Source organism: Anas acuta, chromosome 1 (assembly GCF_963932015.1).
Source record: "Anas acuta chromosome 1, bAnaAcu1.1, whole genome shotgun sequence".
NCBI lineage: Eukaryota > Metazoa > Chordata > Aves > Anseriformes > Anatidae > Anas > Anas acuta.
Genome location: NC_088979.1, coordinates 3923887 through 3942272, shown reverse-complemented (window position 1 = coordinate 3942272; position 18386 = coordinate 3923887). Strand labels below are relative to the sequence as shown.

At 48.1% G+C, this 18386-nt stretch overlaps 1 protein-coding gene across 7 annotated transcripts in view; it reads left to right on the top strand.

Moving 5' to 3' along the window:
- The first annotated feature begins 11702 nt into the window (after nt 1-11702).
- Nucleotides 11703-18386, top strand: part of NARS2 (asparaginyl-tRNA synthetase 2, mitochondrial) — a 45229-nt gene continuing 38545 nt past the window's right edge. For 3 of the 7 annotated variants that reach the window (XR_011088602.1, XR_011088599.1, XM_068654007.1), the window contains exons 1-4: nt 11703-11938; nt 14518-14627; nt 15521-15641; nt 16311-16451. Coding sequence is in view for 5 of the 7 variants with exons in the window: in XM_068654007.1 (XP_068510108.1) it covers nt 11741-11938; nt 14518-14627; nt 15521-15641; nt 16311-16451 (570 nt within the window). In the remaining 2 variants the exon portion in view is untranslated. The remainder of the gene's footprint in view (nt 11939-14517; nt 14628-15520; nt 15642-16310; nt 16452-18386) is intronic. The other 4 variants (XM_068653927.1, XM_068653846.1, XM_068654163.1 and 1 more) reach the window with 2 other exon arrangements.

Here is an 18386-nt window from a genome sequence, read left to right as displayed (position 1 = left end):
TCCTGATAACAGAATTATTTATAATTAAATAATTTATTTTAAAAATCCACTGCTCTGCCCCTTATCTACTATCTGGCCTATCAAGAATTACTGTACGCACAAAAATCCATCCATCCATCCTGTCTAAAGCGTTCGTACCCAAATTTAGGTGCCAGTTCCCAATTAGAGCAAATACATTGTGTAAATATCAGAGAAATTCTTCAAAATATGACGCGGACGGTGGAGGTGATGATGCAGGCAAACCAGATTCAGGCAGTGCCACAGAAAAGTAGTGTTTTTTTTTTTTTACTTACATCATATATTTGTTTTTAATTTTCCAGAGAAATAAAGAGAGAAAGAGGTGTTAGAAGTCATCGGGCTGTCCCAGCTGGTAGAGAAGCTGAACCAGCCCCTGGTTCAGAACCAGCCCCTGGTTCAGAGCAGTCCTCGCTGTGATGTTGTTGAGACCTCTGCTGTCACCTAGTGACAAAAGGGAAGAAGTACTCGAAAAAAATAATTAAATATATAAAACAATCTTGCCAAAGAAATGCCAGAGCAGACGTTTTTTAGTACATCCTCCCCTGCCGTGTAGGATCGCTCTGGCTCTTCGAGCGTTGCCCATGGCTGGAGTATCTCAGATGGGTGCCAACGTCCTGCCCAACGAGGTTTCTCCACCCAAAATTGCCATCACAGCCACCAGTGAGCGTGTACTTGGGCTATTCTAGATGCCTGCTTCGGGCTGGGATGTCTTGCTCCATAGGGGAGCCTATTTGGACCCATCGGCTCCAAGGGGAGTGTGAACATCCCCGATGCAGACACCTGGAGAAGAGGCCAGAATTTCTCCAGACGCCGTGTTATAGAGTCACAGCATGGCTCGGGTTGGAAGGGACATCAAAGCCCATCCAGTTCCAACCCCCTGCCATGGGGAGGGATGCCACCCACTAGACCAGGTTGCCCAGAGCCTCATCCAACCTGGTCCTGAACACCTCCAGGGACAAGACATCCAAAACCCCTCTGGGCAACCCATTCCAGTGCCTCACTGCCAGAATTTCCACCTCAAAATTTAGATTAGAGAATCTAAACCTCCCCTCTTTTAGTTTAAAACCACTGTTTTTGCAGTGTTTTGTGGGGTGACACATCCCCTGGGGTGACACACTGGGTAAAAACAAAAAGTGTTGGCAGCAGCAAGAGGTCGAGGGTGGAAGAAACTATGTGGGCAGGAGGAGGTGAAGGGAAACGAAACATGAGGAGAACAAGAGCTGGTGGTGCAGGCACAGAACAAGCCATCAGGAGGTTGGAGTCCAAATCCCACGCGTGTCCTTGGCCTCTTGTGGGATTTAGGACAAGCTGTTTCACCAGCATAGCCCAGCAGCACAAAAAGATGCTGGTTTCCCATGGGAGATCTCCAAAGGTGTTAAGGTTTGGTTGCATAAAGCCCCACAGTGATGCTGGGCGCAGTAGAAGATGCTGAGTAGATAATCCGATTTCAAAGACAATTCGGGTTTGGTTTCAGCCCCACAGCCCCTACTCTTTAAGTAATGAAGATACAGAGTGGTTAGGATGTGTTACTTTTCCTCTTCTTAGCAGGGCTGAAGCAACCAAATCTGAATTTTGCCTTTTTTTTGCCAGTCCCCCACAGTGTTCTTGAGCCATGCTGCAGATGGGGGTATGGAAACCTACCAATGCTGTCCTGTTCTGCTGGTAGCAGTCCCTCAGTTCCCTCTGTATCTCTGCGAATCACTTCATTAGGTTCACAGACCTGCCAAAGGATATTTCAGAGACTTTCTTTTAAGGCTCGCAAATAAAATATTCAGTGCAATCAATCATTTCTTCTGACAGCTTCTTTGTCCATAAACAGTTTCCATTCATTAGAAATCGCTTCTTAATCCTAACGCCAAAGCATTTTCTTGCTGGTGCAACATATTTGAGTCCCGGCCATGCCTCGAAAAAAGCAGGAGCATTTTGGATGCTCAACAAGTCCACAGCTGGGAGCTCAACCTCCAGGGGTGTGAAGAGCACGAAGCTCCTCAAGACCAGCCAACGCTGGAGGCCAGGTTGGACACCACCAGTGATACAGCTTCGTGCTTCCAAGCAAATTCCTCCTGCTACCTTGGAAAGGAGCAGAAAATCAGCTTCCACCTCTGTATCTTCAGGATGCGTAGGATATATCTGAGCAGGATGGAGGGCTCTCATGTTGTCCTGCCAGTAAAAGCAAGCTGAGGTTGAGGGCTGGCCAGCTTGCTTTCGTTTGGCTTCTGCACTCCTCCACAGCAAGAAGCCACAGCATGTCTTGGCCAAGAAGGGTTTTCCTACAGACAAAGGGATGAGAAACAAACACCGAAATCCCTCCGTGAGAGTCTGCAGCACGCACATCGCCTTGGAAGAGGCTGCAGCACAAAACAGTTGTGCTGCAATCCAAGCAAGACTGAAATTTGGGCGGCTGTTCTACAGGTTGCCCATCCAACCTGGGACATATCACGGTCTTTCAATGCCTTCCCTGCAAACCAGGGGGATTTTCCACCTCCTGTGGGTGGTTAAACCTATGAACTTCCCTGCCTGCTGGCACAGGAGTTGTATTTAGGCTACCACGGGGTTCCTCTGTAACCAGAAGGGTTTGGTGTGGACGCTCACCATGAGGTTTGGCAGCAGAGCCTGGTGTTTAGGGACGTGGTTTAGTGGGTGACATTGGTGGTAGGGGTTGGACCAGATGATCTTGGAAGGTTTTCCAACCTTAATGATTCTGTGAAAAGCAGTGGAAGGGCTCTGTGTGTACCACCTTCCCTCTGAAACATGGTCTGGAAGGTCACGGGTGGTCCTGAGCCCTCTCCATCCCAACATCCCACCGTGCTGAAGGCTCAGAGCAGCTCCCTGCTGCACACTTGATCTGAATTAACACCAACCTCTCCCAAACCCAACCCCACCTTTTCCAAACTTGGTTTCATCAGGTTTGGAGAGATCACCACCCAGGATGCTGGCTGTGCTTGGCTCACCGGCGTGCAAGCACCTTCCTCCTGGCACTTCTGCCAGGGGTTTATGTCTTAATCAGAAACCCCCAAACCACTCCAGAATGAGGGCAGACGACAGGATGCATGCAAGAACCTGCCCTCCCTTCGGTGTTTTCCCATCGTGCTTCCCCTTGCAGGCAGCCCGAGCGGTTTTATCACTTTCTCCAAAGGAACGCGCAGCCGAGTCCCCAAACCTCACAGCAGCAGGGCGCTGGAGATAAGGCAGGGAAAATATTTCACTTGCAAGGCAACTGTGCTCATCTCGCGCTAACGTCCCCATCCTCTGGAATCCAAGGCAATAATTACAGCAATTTGTAGATAATTATTTGTTAATTAAAAACAGGCTTGCTGGGTACAGTTACCAATTTCCTCTGCCGGCTGCATAGGGCTGCGCAAGGAGACACTGGGGGATTGGTGATTTCGTAAAAGCATTCGCCTGTTCAGCTCGGAAAAAAAGGCCCCAGTGGGTCGTCTCCCCCCTCTCCCCACATCCTGGCAGGTCTGATTCATTCTCCTAAGACATCCCGGAGAGATCCACGCCTGGCTTCCCCTTGGAGATTTCCAATCAAGGTGACTGCCACATCTCCCCGCAGCAGCCTGTTTTCCCGGTTCATTTAATGACCCGGGCTCACACAGATGTGTTTCCATCCACGTTGGAATTAGGAGCTCCTAAAGGAGTTGTAACCCCACGCTGAGGTCATGAGCATGCAAGAAGCTCACTTCCACCCCGTATTTAAACTAGTAGTAAAAAAAAAAAAAAAAAATGAACAGTGTGTAGATGGAGTCAAAGCTGGGAGGGAACTGAAAGTACTGGCGTAAAAAGTGCTGTCATGGGGAATTCTTCTGCCCCAGGCTGGGCAGTCTGTGGGTTTTGGAAGCTGCCCAAGCATAGTTTCCATGCCAGCTGGGAGCAGAAGCAATGACAGGATTTCAGATGTCCTCAACTGAATTCTGCACATGTATTTTGGGGTGGTTCCCCTGGTCACGTGCCAGGATTTGGGATCGTGTGAGTGCCGTCTCTCTTCCTCCTGAGCCCACCACCACCAACCTGCTTCAGGATCCCCGACAGATCTGGAGCCAGGAGGAATTATTCAGCCCTGGAAGCAAGCAGGTCGCATTGCTCTCGGTCTCCTGCTGGCTCTAAGCACCCATGTTGCATGTTCCTTCTTGTGTGGCACTGTGGCAACAGCTCCCATAGATCTGAGGGTTGGCTGTGTAGGTTTTGCACCAAAATCGCACCAGTAGCACCAGTATAAACCCTCCTGGAACAGCCAGCCCATGGGGAAGGGTGGTAAGAAGAGAAAGTGAGTGGTGTCCATCTCCTGGTTGTAGCAGAGCTGCTCAGAGCCATGGTGACAAGCACAGGACCAAGGAGTGACACAGCCACTTTGTCCTTGCGTCCAGAGAAAGATGCTTCCCGTTCCCCTCAGCAAACCAGTGGTGGCAGGAACAAACCAGTGATAAGGGGGGGGGGGAGCAAATTAGCTGTCAGTGTCCTCTTCATGGAAATAATCTCCTGGGTCGTTAGTCACACGGAGCTGGCTTCGCCTCTCCAATTTCCTCCTGCACGTGGGTTTTCGTGTTCCTCTCATCACCTGTGCAGCCGAGTGCCCGCACCGTGTGCCGAGGAATCACAATTAAGCAAAGTGGCTGGATGTCATGATATATGGGACGGCGCCCGTGCTCCGGCAGCACAGAAATCTCGTGAAGAGCTGAGATTAAACACTGGGTTAATTAGTACATTTAATTAGCTCTCGGTTATTAAATCCTTTCAGACCCTTAGATAAATCGCTCAAAGTACAACACATTTCTTAGAAATGCTATTAGCTATTCCCCTCGTCTCTCTGCAGGTGTGTGCAGGGCTGGGAAGCTCAAGCAGGAGCAGAGTCCTTCCTCCCAGCATCACTGGTCTCCCCGTGATAATCTCTGTGAGGTTATCCCCGAATTTGCAGATTTGCAAACTCAGAGTTCTGAAACAGGAAGGGGCATCACCCTCCTAGTGTAGGCAACACCAACAAGAGAGGGAATAGAGCGGGGAAAGAGCAGGGAGCAAGGGTTCCTCTGAATAATGAGAGAGAAAAACAGACTCACAGAGGTTTGCTGTGGATTTAGGCACCATGCAGTGTGTCTTCTTCCGTGTTGTTTCTCTGAGGCTGCAGCAGACGGGCACAGGAGCCCCCTGTGAGTAAAAAAAGTAGAAAGAAATGGTTGGAGGAACCTCTCATGAAGGTTTTAAGAGCATTGCCAGTCACTGTGCCAGCTGAATTCAAGGCCAGGAAAAGCTCCCCCAGGCTCCTGCTAGCAGAGTCTCCTGCATTCACCCTCCCCAAATAATTTTCCTGTGATTTCCACGTTTATCCTCACCATCTGTGGATGTAACTCTGCTCTGACGTCCTGGGGCAGCTGCCAGCCTGCTGCTTCTTCCCATCATCTCCAAGCGCACGGTGGTCCCGTGCTAAAATCCACCACGGAGCTGCTGAGAGCCTCGGGGTCAGCTGAGCCTCAGAGATCACCCCCGCAGCTCTGTCAGAGGGGATTTATTCCTGGCAGGGGAATCCAGTTTCTGAGGTGACCTGCAGGGCCCCAGCCAACACAGGTGCAATGAGCTCAGGCTCCGGGCAGGCTGCAAAATTCATTCCCATAAAGTCAAATCTGTTTACCATGTTCACTGTAGTTCACTGGGAAACAGATGTCTGGGTCTAAGGAAGGGTGTTTCAGCATTTCCTGCACCAAGACAACACCCAAAACCCATTTCTGATTCTAATAATTCTAGATAATTAGAAAAGAGAAAGCAAGGGCTGTGTGAAGATGCTGGCACACAGCAAACAAACATTTTGGGGGCAAGAACACATCTTTCTGGAAGATAATGTTCCTTCTTCTCTTTTTTTTCCCTGCAAAGTTTCAAAAGAGAGGAATTCGATCCTTTTATAAATAAGTATGAGTGTATTTGCTTCCAGGGTCTACAAAATATGTCTGCAACAAAGCAACGCGGAGACATTTGGGAATGAGGCAGCTAATTTGATAGTCATAAGAAACCATAACCATAGCCTAGGACTGTATCTCAGAGGACAGGGCTGACCTTTCAGCAACTGATGATAGTTCTGAAATGGCTTCTCATCACTGAAAGCCCAATCTAACATCAGTTAAAATAAATTAAAAGCTATCACTGGCTTCTGTGGATATTGGATTAGACCACATAAAACCCACTTGAATGCTGGGAACCCAAGGAAATTATCATGGTAAATCTAACTTTTAGTGAAGTCTTACAGGCTTTAAAACATTTCTCTGCAGCCCCATTAAGAACAGGTTTCTACTTAGCTCATGAATAATTCACTTTTCTTTTCCTTCTGATAGATAATGAGCCCCAACCATGATGAAGCCCAGCACAAAGCCCAGCAGTCCAGGCACCTTCTTACCCTCAGAAGCTCCAGAGTGCATTTCTGTTGGAAGAGCAGTCCAGAGAGCTAAGGCCCAAGCTACACATTCACTGTTTTCTCCCTTTTTTTTTTTTTTTTTTTCCAGTTTCCTGCTGTCCCAACAGAGCTAGGAGTGACCTTCCCCAAGACTTTCTGCCCTCTCCATTTTCATCTCTTACTCCAGGCCATGGTGGGCAGCTTTGCCCATCTCTTCCTGCCCGTTTTAAAACCACTTGATCTTGATTTGAGAAGGATAAAACCTTGCTGCAGAGCAAACCACACGTAGCTGAGCCACTGCAGCCTGATCGAATACTCGGCGAGTGCCTGTCCCAGCTCCATGTGGGACACATAGAAACCCACCTCGGTGTCGTAGGAACAGATCTGCTGGTCCCAGATGAACCTGTCCAGGCACCTCACATTCACGTAATGACACTTCTGATTTGGCTGCAGCAGGGAATAATCTGGGGGAAGAGAGAACAAGGTCAGGATGGACATTTCCCAGCTTTCCTTTACTCTCTTATAGCTAGGAGCTCTGCTCACCTGGAGGACCTGTGCAAAGAGCCACATTTCTCCTCAGTGCTATCTCATCACTGCCCCAGCCATAACCCAGGAACCCAGCAATCCCCAGGGAAGTCATTGCTGCTCGGGTGGGGAAAATAAAATAATTTTAAGTGAGAGACAGAAAGCCCATTAATGAAATGGAGCATTCCCAAGCTGGAAAGGTCTGGGGAAGCTAATAATGCTCATGTACCAGGTGCCATCCAGATCTAGCCAGGGAATGGGACTAAGAAGGAAAGCAAGGACGGGATGGGAATGGTACAAGGAAAGGTATCCTCTCAATACCAAAAGCAGGCAGCAACATCAGTAACCAGGCAGGGAAGGGTTTGATTTCTTCCTTTCACTAGAATCTCTTCTGAAAGAAGGCAAAATAAATGTTTCATCCACAGACACTATGAGCAAGTACTGTCAGAGCAGAAGAGTCAAAGAAAGCTGCTCAGATACTGCTGTGCAGCTCCGTGGCTCCATCCCTGGGCTGGCTTTGGGCTGGCTCCTTCCTGGGATGCAGCGGTGTACTCTCAGAGGACTGTGAATACACCCTGAACCCTGCCCAGGGAGCTTAAAGCATCTCTGAGCTTTGCATTTACTCACCCATTAACCCGGGTGGAGAGTGGCACCATGGAGCTGGTCCTGTCCTGAAGCCCAAAGTCAGCCAGGCCAAGTCCTGTGTTGTCCTCTGACAGAAGAACAGATTCTTCCCTTTTCTTCATCTGCAGGGAAATTTAAAGAAATAAATGAAGGACGATGTAAGAGGCAGTTGTTGTGTCTGCTTTTGTTTCTTTTCAATGAAGGGTACAGAAAAAAAAAAAAAAAAAAAAAAAAAAAAAAAAAAAACATAATATGGGAGCTGAGATTGAAAGACAGAGATATCTAAGCCAGCCGTTTGTTTAAGGAAAATCATCTTTATTTATTGGAAGAAATGTTTTCCATATTGTATCTCGTTTCATTAGAAAATTAGTGCCGTGAAACAAAGAAATACAAATTCTTTACTTTGCAATAAAGACAAATGTGCTTCATTTGGGGTTACCAAGATACCACAAAAAAAAAAAAAAACTACTTTCTAATCAGTGTCCCCACTGCTGTATCTGAGACATTGCAGGAGGTGGACTATCTTGTGCTAAGACCTTTAGGGGCACCAGAGGACATCTGCTGATACAGTGAAAAGACCCTATAAAGTGAGGAGTCTGCTAGATTGAAGAACTGTGTGTTATCCAGGGGTTAACAAGGATATTTATCTGCCTTACTCTTCCTTTTGGGAGGGCATGTGTATGGCCTGCACACACAGCCCTTTATCTACTCAGAAGGCACTACAGCGGGCTCCAGCTCGAAGGGACAGGTTGTCAGAGGGACACCACACTTCCTTGGGCTCAGGATCAGAGTCCCACAAACAGTGGATGCTGCTGATGATAAAAACCCTCATTGAAAGAGCCTTCCAAATCAGAAAGAGCTGCCAAGATGCCATCTTCAGGGCTCTCAGGCGTAGAGGTGGAAAAGATTTCCACATGGCCAGCTCTGAGGGCAGAGTTTTCCTATAGCAGCATCTCCAATTCCTAAATATGGAGAGAAAATGGATTCGTGTTAACAGCTGCCAGAGGGGTGAGGGCCTTCTTGTAGGAGGCAGGACTTTATTTCTTGCTTTGTGCCACTCACATCCTCTTCCTTGCCTTTTTTATTAGTCCCATTCCCTGACCAGATCTGGGTGGCACCTGCTACATGAGCAGTATTAGCTTCCCCAGACCCTTCCTGCTTGGGAACGCTCCATATCTTTAATGGGCTCCCTGATGTCTTGATTGAGAAACCATAGAATAATAGAATCACAGAAGGGACCTCAGAGGTTGGAAGGGACCTTAAAGCCCACCTAATTCCAACCCCTGACGTGGTTGTAGCAACGACCTACAAGCACACCACTAAATGCCCACTCCCATCCCAAAAACATCACCCCCTGTTTGGAAGTTCTCTCCCACCACTTCTCCAAGCTTTCTTCGGCCCAGCTGAAAGTGTAAGAGGATCATTATTTCTCACCATTCTTTACGCTCCCCTCCCTGCAGACACCCTGACAACTGGCTTTCTGCCTTCCAGCCCAGGCTCACATTATTAATCTGATCCACAAATAGCACCAGTGCCCTCTGGAGAGCTTTTAGAAGAGCTCTGTTCTGCAGGGAAAGAAGCAGAACACGCATTCAGGCACTGCCGTGTCCTTTTCAGACACCCAAACTGGCTCTAAAACACCCAGTTCAGATACGAGAGGGGAAACAGACACATGAGCTGGCTTGAGCACTGTCTAGACCCAGGTGGATCTTCTGAACCAGCCTCCTGGCTCGTCACCGGGGCTGTGATTCATGTTATTGACATGGCAAAAATTGCTCTCTGGTGAGGAGAGCGCCCAGCAGTGACAAGAGGATGCTCAGCTTTGTTGGGAACAAACTGTGCTTTGTTGGAGAGCCCTGGGAATACTTTAACACTTGTCTGTCCCTCTGCCCTTTTTTAAAAAAAAACTCGCTGGAAACTGTGCCTGTCAGCACACAAATGCTATCTGCAGTCCAGGAGCCTGGAACAGCTCACAGCAACGTGACCAAGTCCCAGCAGCATTGATTCTGGGTGAGGAACTCAGCAGGAGGGAATATGAAGCTTATAGGGCTGTGTGGAGCTGTGGTCAGTGTAGAGGGGCAGAAAATCCACGTGGAAAACTGGCAGCCTTGTACTTTGCTGCTAATGCCCCATCCTGATTTTCTGTCGGGGCTGATGGAGCAAAGTTTTGCTCTTTCTAGTGCTACCCTTTTGTCTTTAGAAGGAAAATTATTCAGTTGGATGGCACAAGTTCATGTGTAGCCCTAGAAATTTGAGGCCATGTTACCCTCTTCTCAGAAAAGACCCATAGGTGGCCCTGGGGCACAGGGATCTGAAGGAAAGGACTTTACCTCTTATTTGGTGAATTCACCACAAATGATGCTGTCATTGGCGTTCGTTCCTAACTATTTCCTAAATTAATTGTTAATCTGGCCTGGTGATCATTTTCTGCATCAAGAAACCCTGAAAAAAAAATATTTCCTTGCAGTGACACCGAGGATGGGTGATACCACCTACCAAGTGCTCCTTGTTGGTTGATGCACATCCAGCCCTTTTCCCACTTACCCTTTCCGCACTCCTTCCTGCGGTCTCCTGTCCTTTCTGTGAATTTCTTTGTTATCCACCCAGCCATGCCTGTGCCCCTGCTCTGCGCCTCTAATTCCTCGGGACGGCCTTCCAAAGGGAGCTCAGAGCTCGGGTCTGGGCTGAGAGCCACAGGCAGGGACATCAGGAAACTGGGAGAAAAGGGAGAGGTGAAGGAAAGCCCCGGCAAGACTTTGAGGACAAGAAGCTTTTCATTCCGAGATAAAAAGCACCACAGGGGAAAGTCAAAACGAAGCATCTACAAAGCTTGCCTCTTCTCTTTCCCATCAGCTCAGCTTGTTTCTTTTAAATGAGGTCTCTGGCCAGCAAATTTCTTCTTACCTGAGCCTTTGTAGTGAGACAGGGATTTGTCTCCCTGCAAGCAGTGCTGCTCTCAAAGCTGCCTCCCAGCACCTCGTGGCCCCGGGGCAGATGTCGCTGCCACTTGGGAGGAGAAGGAAATTTGGAAAGTGAGGCTGAGAGGCAGCGTTTTCGCCTTCCGTGCTCTGAGGATTGATGTAAGGAGCTGGGACAAGGCAGGGTGATCGCACAGGAGAGGGATGCACATGGGCCAAGCAAGAGAGCAGAGCGGGTGTGCTGTGTGGGGAAGCACCGCTGCCTTTTTGACACTCGGCTCCTTGATGGCTGCTTTTCAAACACCACTCAGGGGAGCTACAAGAGGTCAAGAGGGAGAAAAAAAAAAAAGGACAAGGAGAAGGATCTTGACCCCAAACTGCGCTTGCAGGGCGGAACTGAGTCCTGTCTCCAGCTCCATATCAATTCTGTTAGTGTGGCATGTAGGAAAGCAAGACAGGGATAAGGAGGACAAGAGAACGTGTGCCCCCAAACCCACTGTAGGGCTGGCTGCTGTGTGCCCTACCCCGTCCCCATACTGTGCTGCTGCTGAGGGGAGCAGCCTCTCCCTTCAGTCCCTTCCTATCTGAGTCCCCAGAACCATGTGAGGGCTTGCAGCCTGCCCCAAAACTTTTCTAGAACTGATTTTTTTCCCTCAGAGGCCTTATGAAGTCCTCCTGATGGATGGACGCCATGGTATGGACCCATATGGGAGCAGTTCCTGAAGGGCTGCAGCCTGTGGGCAGTCCCCACAGGCTCAGTTTGGGAAGGACAGCATCCCATGGGAGGGACCCCATGTGGATCAGGAGCAGAGAGTGACCGTGAAGGAGTGGTGGAGATGAAACATCAGGGACTGACCGCAGCCCCCATTCCCCATTCCCCTACCACAAGGGTAGGAGGTGGATGCGGGTGAATGGGGGGGAAGACGGTTTTTAGTGTTTTTTACTTTCACATTGCTCTAGATTGTTAATAACAGGTACTAAATTTTATTAATCTCCCTGTGCTGAGTCAGTGGTGCCCGTGGTGGCAATCTGTGAGTGATGTCCCCGTCCTTATCTCAACCCATTGCTTTCACCATTCTGCCCCCCTATTCCCCAACGGCCCGAAACCCACCACCATAAACTACATTTCCCAGCAGCCTTTGCGCCCGCTCAGCAGACCGCCCTGCCGCTCTCCCTTCTGATTGGCTCCCTGCGGCGGTCCTCCGGCGGCCATTGGCTGAGGCGGTCACGTGAGGCGGCGGGCGCTCTGAGGGGACGAGGCCCGCTGGGGGCGGCCATGTTGGGGGCTCGGGGTGGGTGGCGGGCCCTGCGCCGCTGCCCTTCCTCCATCTTCTCCTCTCCCTCCTTCTCCTCTTCTTTCTCCTCATTTTCCTCGTCCTCCTCCCTCCCCAGGGAGCAGAGGGCACCGGCGGCGCGGCTGCGGGTCCGCCAGGCGCTGGGAGCCCGGGAAGCAGCGGGCGAGGTGCAGGTGCAGGTGTGTGGCGGTGCGGAAGGGAGGCGAGCTGCTTTTGTTGCTGTTCTGTGTGGTGATTTTTCCTCAAAAAGCGGCCGATTTCCTGCGTGGCCTCTCGCCAGCTCTGCCTGCCCCTGCTCGCTCGGCCGCTGGTGAATCAGATGCTTGAAGTACTCGGGGCAAGGCACAGAGAGAGGCTTGTCCCGTGAGGGGCTGCATCCAAACCAGTTTGGGTCTGTATCCAGCCAGTTTGGGTCTGCTCAGCTTGGGACAGGGAACCACAATCTGTGCCCTGCTGTTTCTTTAAAGCTTTGCTTTAGGGCTTGTTCCACATCAGGGCTTCTGGCAGCATCAGGTAGGGCTGACATTCATGCCCAGCTCCAGCTGTGAGCCAAGGTAGATGTGAACCAAGGTAGACTGAAGTAAAGTTTCAGTAATTAAGCTTTTTTAGACCTTGTTCCATCTCCTTAGCAAACAGTCGTGTTTGTTTTGAGGTGTTTCTGACAGAGCAGTGCTTGTAGATGCATGGGTTCTCTTCTAAAGCAATTTAAGCATTTGAGGATCAGGCTGTAAAGGGCTGGGCGCTGACACAAAAACCTGCACACACCTAGGTGCAGCCTAACGGGGTAGGATGAAGCTCAGCCAGCACAGGTGCTTTTCTTTTGAAGTTTGGTAATGCAAGCTGGAATAAACTGGTGCTGGAATTGGAAATATCGCCTTTTTATTTCTTGTTTCTTTTCCCTTGTGCTGGCACAAATGTCTTTAGCATTAAGCTGCACTGGGAAACTGCCGTAGCTTAAAATAAACCTAATTATGGCCAGGTTTTAGTTATGGAAACCGCAGCCTGGTCTGAATGGGGATTGTCACCACGCAGTGCTTCTGAAGGGGTACGAAGCGGTCAAAACACCGCTGCCACAGCCTCTGTGGCTCTGCTACAAGCCTGAGGGTACGCTCGTATTTTCCTGTTGCAGGATGCAGGACTCATTGCTGTGTTTAACAAATCCCAGAGCTGCCCAATGAGGTGGGAAGAAGCTATTAAGGATGTTTCTTTGTTCAGGGATTTTGTTTGTTTTCTTACGGAGCACTTGCAAGAGAAGAAAATAAGAAAAACACTTGCCATTATACGGTAAACATTATGCATTGAGTGTAATGTTTGGGGATTTACAGAAATACAGAGGATAAGCACAACAGCTTGAGGCATGTCTCTGTCTGAAATGCCTTTTTAACACCTGTTGCTTTAGCTGTAAGTATATGAGGATGCTGTGCCATGTAAGAGTCCTGAAGTAAAGCCTGGTTGTTCCTTGAATCAGTTACAGCTCCAGGTACAACACCTGCAGAAGACATCCAGGTGAACGCCTGCTGAAGTGGCAAGGCTGGAAGAAAAGCTGAAGTTTTGGTGATCGTAAGGTTTATGGCCTTAAAGCCTTCGTAGTTCTTGCAGCTGTTGCCTCCCCTGCCCTCCCCAATTAAGTAGGCATTTGCTGTGCACGAGGTCTGAAGGTTCTGTGGAAATACCTCAGGCAGATTTTAAATGTGTGTTGTCTTTGCTGCCGTGATCTGGATTGGAATGTCTCCAGTGTTTAGCTCTCAGTGTGGTCCTGCCTTACCGGGGTCAGTAGTCGCTCCGTAATTTGCAGAATGCTTTCCTTCTGATGCTGTTTAATTCTTGCAGTTTGTTCAGTCTAGACAGTCTGAGGAGACGGATTCAGATTGTTTTGTCTGTATGAAATCCCCGAAGCACATGCTCGGCCTGAAGTCTTTGAAACTTTTTGGGCCAGTTAAGGAAAAGACAAAACCGATGGGACACGTGGGCCCGGTTTGGTTGTTTAAGCAACACTGTTCTCGAGTGTTCTCTGTAGCCTTGTTATAAGATGAGCTGGAAATTCCCTATGGATGGTGTTTCAGCTTTGTCTCAGCTCACATGAGCTGGGGAGCTGCTGAGGGGGTTGTATTTGCTGTGACTTCTGCTTGGTGGCTTGGTATTGACTGTAAATTTAAAATTCTTTTTAAGGGAAATTTTACTCTTTAGGATCACAGAATGGGTTGGGTTGGAAGGAACCTTAAAGCCCACCTAATACCAATCCCTGCCCCCAGCCCCATCCAGCCTGGCCTTGGGCACTGCCAGGGCTGGGGCACCCCCAGCTCCGCTGGGCAGTCTGGGCCAGGCCCTCAGCACCCTCAGAGGGCAGAATTTCTTCCTTATCTCTGGGGACAGAGGGTCCTGACCATGCAGGGGATTGAAATTAGATGGGCTTTGAGGTTCCTTCCAACCCAAACCATTCCATGATGGCATGTATACAAAAACAACTCTCAGTTGGAACCTTCCTTGCAACCCATCGGTACTAAAATTGTCAGAATGGCCTCAAGTGTTTTATCTTAAAACTCTGCATTCTTTGACTGTTGCAATAAAAGAGTTCTGAAAGAAGGTAATGAATAAGAACGTGTACATTGCTAAAATATTTTTCATCTTCAAAATGCTTTGCCAGTTTTGGTATTCTCAGCTCCAATGAGACGCGGGTCAATCTTATAACAAGAAATAAAAAATTATAAACTTTTTTTTATAAAGAAATAACAAATTTCTTTTTCTTTTTCACCCGTAGGGCTGGGTCCGCTCCATCCGCTCCCAGAAGGAGATTTTGTTCCTGCATATCAACGATGGGAGCTCTCTGGAAAGCCTCCAGGTGGTGGCTGACCCCAGCATGGAAAGCAGGTTGGTGGCTTTGGGACAGCTGCAGAAATATCTGGGGTTATCGGCTCTCCCAGGGCCTCGCAGCGCCAGGGACTCACCAGGCTGCTGGAGGAGCAGCTCCCACCTGCCCACAGGAAAGGCACTGCTGCAGTTTGGGCTCTCTGGGGATGGTTTTAGGATGGAGAGTGTCCGATTACTCCATCTCCTCTTACCTGAGGCCTTGTAGTTCAGCTGCTTGTGCCGTGAGATTAATTTAGATCTCACTTTTTAATTTAATAAGTAGTGTGGGCGTTCTGGGCTGCTGTTGGACCTAGGAAATCACACCCTATAGCCAGGGGTGGCTGTTCCTCAGCTTTCTGGAGAGCTGTTGCTCTTACCATGGTAATTTGAGGGATGGTTGGGTCAACATACCTCCTAGATAGGTGTGCCTGTTCTAGTAGCACGAGGTAATATTATTATGTAATATATATTGTTATTAGTCTGTTATCACAAGATAATAGAATAATGCACTTGTTTTCCAGCTTCACTTTGTTCGTTACTCTGAATTCTCCTTTGGGATAGGGTTCAGGATGATCCAGGATCCTTCTGTCCATCACTTGATCTTTATTTTTTTTCCTATAAGCCTGACTTGTCCCCACCAATAACCCCTTCTTATAAAAGCCTCTCTTCCCCTCTCTTCCCACTTTTCCAACACTGCTAGAGTCCTACTTTCCTCTGTTGCTTTATAAATCTATTAAAAGGTGGAAATATGATTAATGTTTGACTGCATTTGATAACTTCCCATCAGTTACAAGAGGTATTGTAGCAATAGTGCCGAATCTCAAGTGTTCTACCTAATTTAACAGCAGTCTCTGCTGATTGTGGTTGACTTTGTACCAACACCCAGTTGGTTGCTGTTGTTCTTGCTTTCTTAGAGACCTCACTTTTGGAAGCGCAGTGGAAGTACGAGGGAAACTGGTCAAAAGCCCTCACAAGATGCAAAACATGGAGCTGAAGGCTGAAAGCATTCGCGTGGTGGGACCTTGTGACACTTTGGTACGTCGCCGCAGCAGGCAATCCAGCTGGTAGGGTCACTTGGGGAATAAATATCAAAAGGCTCCAGAATCCAGCAGAACATGCTTCAAACTGGATTTGCTTTGAGTCTGAATGCTCCTGCAGGCTTTGATTTGTCAGCGCTGGGTGTAGGGTATATCAAAAGAGAAAAAAAAAGTTGATAGGAACACTGCGAATGCTCTGTTTTGGGGCAGAGATGTTCCCACATGGAAACAGGTGCAGATGTTGGCAGCTGAGTGCGTGCTCTGCTCCCAGCCTGCAGCAGTTACCTGTGCTAACTGATTTACCTGCTAAATCTGGCCTGGTTATAAATCTGGGAAGCAGAGACACTGGTTAAACCCTCCAGATTGTGCAGGCAGGAGAATTTGCCCCAAGCACGTTTGGAAACAGCTCGCTGTTGCAGTAGCGAGTCAAGCAGTTGGCTTTGAAGGAGGCTCAAAATCCAAAAGATACATTTCAGAGTGCCGCTTTTTGTTCAAAAATTGTAAGAATAAAACTTCACGAAATAACTAGAAAATCCAGAGAAAAGCGTTTCTTTCTTCCTGCTTTGTAATGACAAGTGAGTTTCACTACTCAGAGATGGACACAGCAATAAAACCGCGTTGATTCCAAGCTCTCATCCTCTTGTTTTTCTTCCCTTGCTGCTTTTAGTTGTTCCCCCTGAAAGCGAAGGAGAGGCACCCGCTGGAGTACGTCCGCCAGTTCCCCCACTTGCGATGCAGGAGCAACGTGCTCGGCGCCCTCTTGAGAATCCGCAGTGAAGCCACCGCAGCAATCCACTCGTTCTTCCAGGTAGCTCCCTTCTCTGCTGAGCTTTTTGTGTAAAAACACTCCCTGCTCGGGCTTCACAGAGGCACGTGAAGAGGCAGGGAGCGTGAAGTGTTGACTGCAGGGTACAGATTTTGGGCGTAGTGGTTTTCTCTTCAGGCCTGGGCCTGGCTGAGGCCTTGGCCAGGCTGTTCCTTATGGTGAAGTTAGCACATCTGTGGCCTTGTTACTGTCTTTCCACCCACTTCCTGATAGTTTTATTTTTTATCCCTTTCACTGAGCTGCAATATAATTGTCCGTGAGCGTGTGTGGTCTGCAGAACACGCCGTAACACCGAGTCCTTTCACTGGCCCTCAGCGGTGACCTTGGACAGAAGCTGCCTCCCACGTGGAAATCTGTGTGATGCAGACAAAGTGACTCAGATCTTCATGATATCCTCTCAATTCTTACCTTTTCATTTCTGTGCTACAAGTCTGCATGGATGTTGTTAGCTGAGATTAATTCACTCCTTTTTTTTAATGCATTTGAGACTGGTGGGTGGGAGGCACCTGTGTTTATGGACGTGCTGACATCCCTTAAGCTGCGGGCAGGCTGTAGGCTTTGTGCAGGCAGTGGCAGCAGGGGGCAGTGAGTTAATTCCGACTCAAGATGCTACAGAGACCATGGGATTCTCTGCATGAGTAGAGAAAATAAGGCAGAAAGTTCTCCAACACACCCAAGCCCTTTCTTTTTAAAGCTGTGCATTGAAGTAAATGTTTTATTTGAATTAAGATGGGTTCAGTTGTAGTAGAAGAGCTTAACAGAAATGCAGTGTCAGGTGAAGCTACTGTTAGTTCCAGCCTTGTTCCAGCTGGTAATGCAGAACCTGACTGCTGGCGGTCTGCTGGCGAGCCACTAGATGGCAATACCTCCAAAAGTTTGTAACCAAACTGGGACGAGGAAGCCAGCTGAGATACCAGAAAACATTTTATTCTGACAGAGGCATTACTTCTCCAAGTTGATCCCATCTCAAACTGACATCTTCCTGTTTAAAATGCTCAGGAGAGGAGAACTATTGCAAAATATAAAGCATCATCATTTTAGCAGCAGCTATGGTGAAGTTATTTTTTAAGAGATAAGGAATGTTTGGTCCCAGACCTGCCATTTGCAATGCTTATGTCACGACTGTTCTAGCACCAGGAATGTCTGGGGCTTGTTTGCTTTCCTTCCATCAGAAATGAGTCTTTTTTTAAAAAATTGCCACCTACATCATCCCAGAAGTGCTGCAGTTGTCAGCGTGTGTGATATCTAAAAAATATAAAAATATAACCAGTTTTCACTGTGCAGAGCTGTGAAGGGCTTAATGGTGAAAGAGAATAAATGTGTTTTTTTTTTTTTTTTTTTTTTAATTCAAAGCTAATCTAAACTGTCTGTAACTTTAAAAAGTTTTTTTTTTTTTTTTAGCCTAATAGTTTACAGCCAGCAGTGAATGACTAATGCTAAATGCCTTTGGTTTGGATGTGGCAGCCTAAAATGTCATCTTTAAATCTTCCCCCGGGTCTTGTGGTCCTTGTGGGGTAGGAACATTGTTCATGGGCAGCGTGAAATGGTTGCAGATCATCTCTGATTTGCATGTTAACTAATTTCCAGGTTTCTTAGGGCAAATGATGTGATCTGAAATATTCTAGGAGTTTTAATAACAGGAATTATGCAGGACAGGAGTTTTTTATTGTCTCCACATCTTAGACAGCAGTTTTCTGACCTGTGCAGCTCACGCAGAAGAACCCTTGCCTGCTTTGGAAGGTTCATTCATTTTTTATTTTTTTTTTGGAATGTGAATCGTGCATCTTCTTGTGTGCAGTGCTAATGGGTGCTGTAAAAAATGTGGGCAGAATCCTGAAATCTCATGTCGGGGTGGTAGGACCTGTGCCCAGCAGGTTTTGGAGCGTGTGTGGGATGATAGCAGAGAACCTGCGCTTT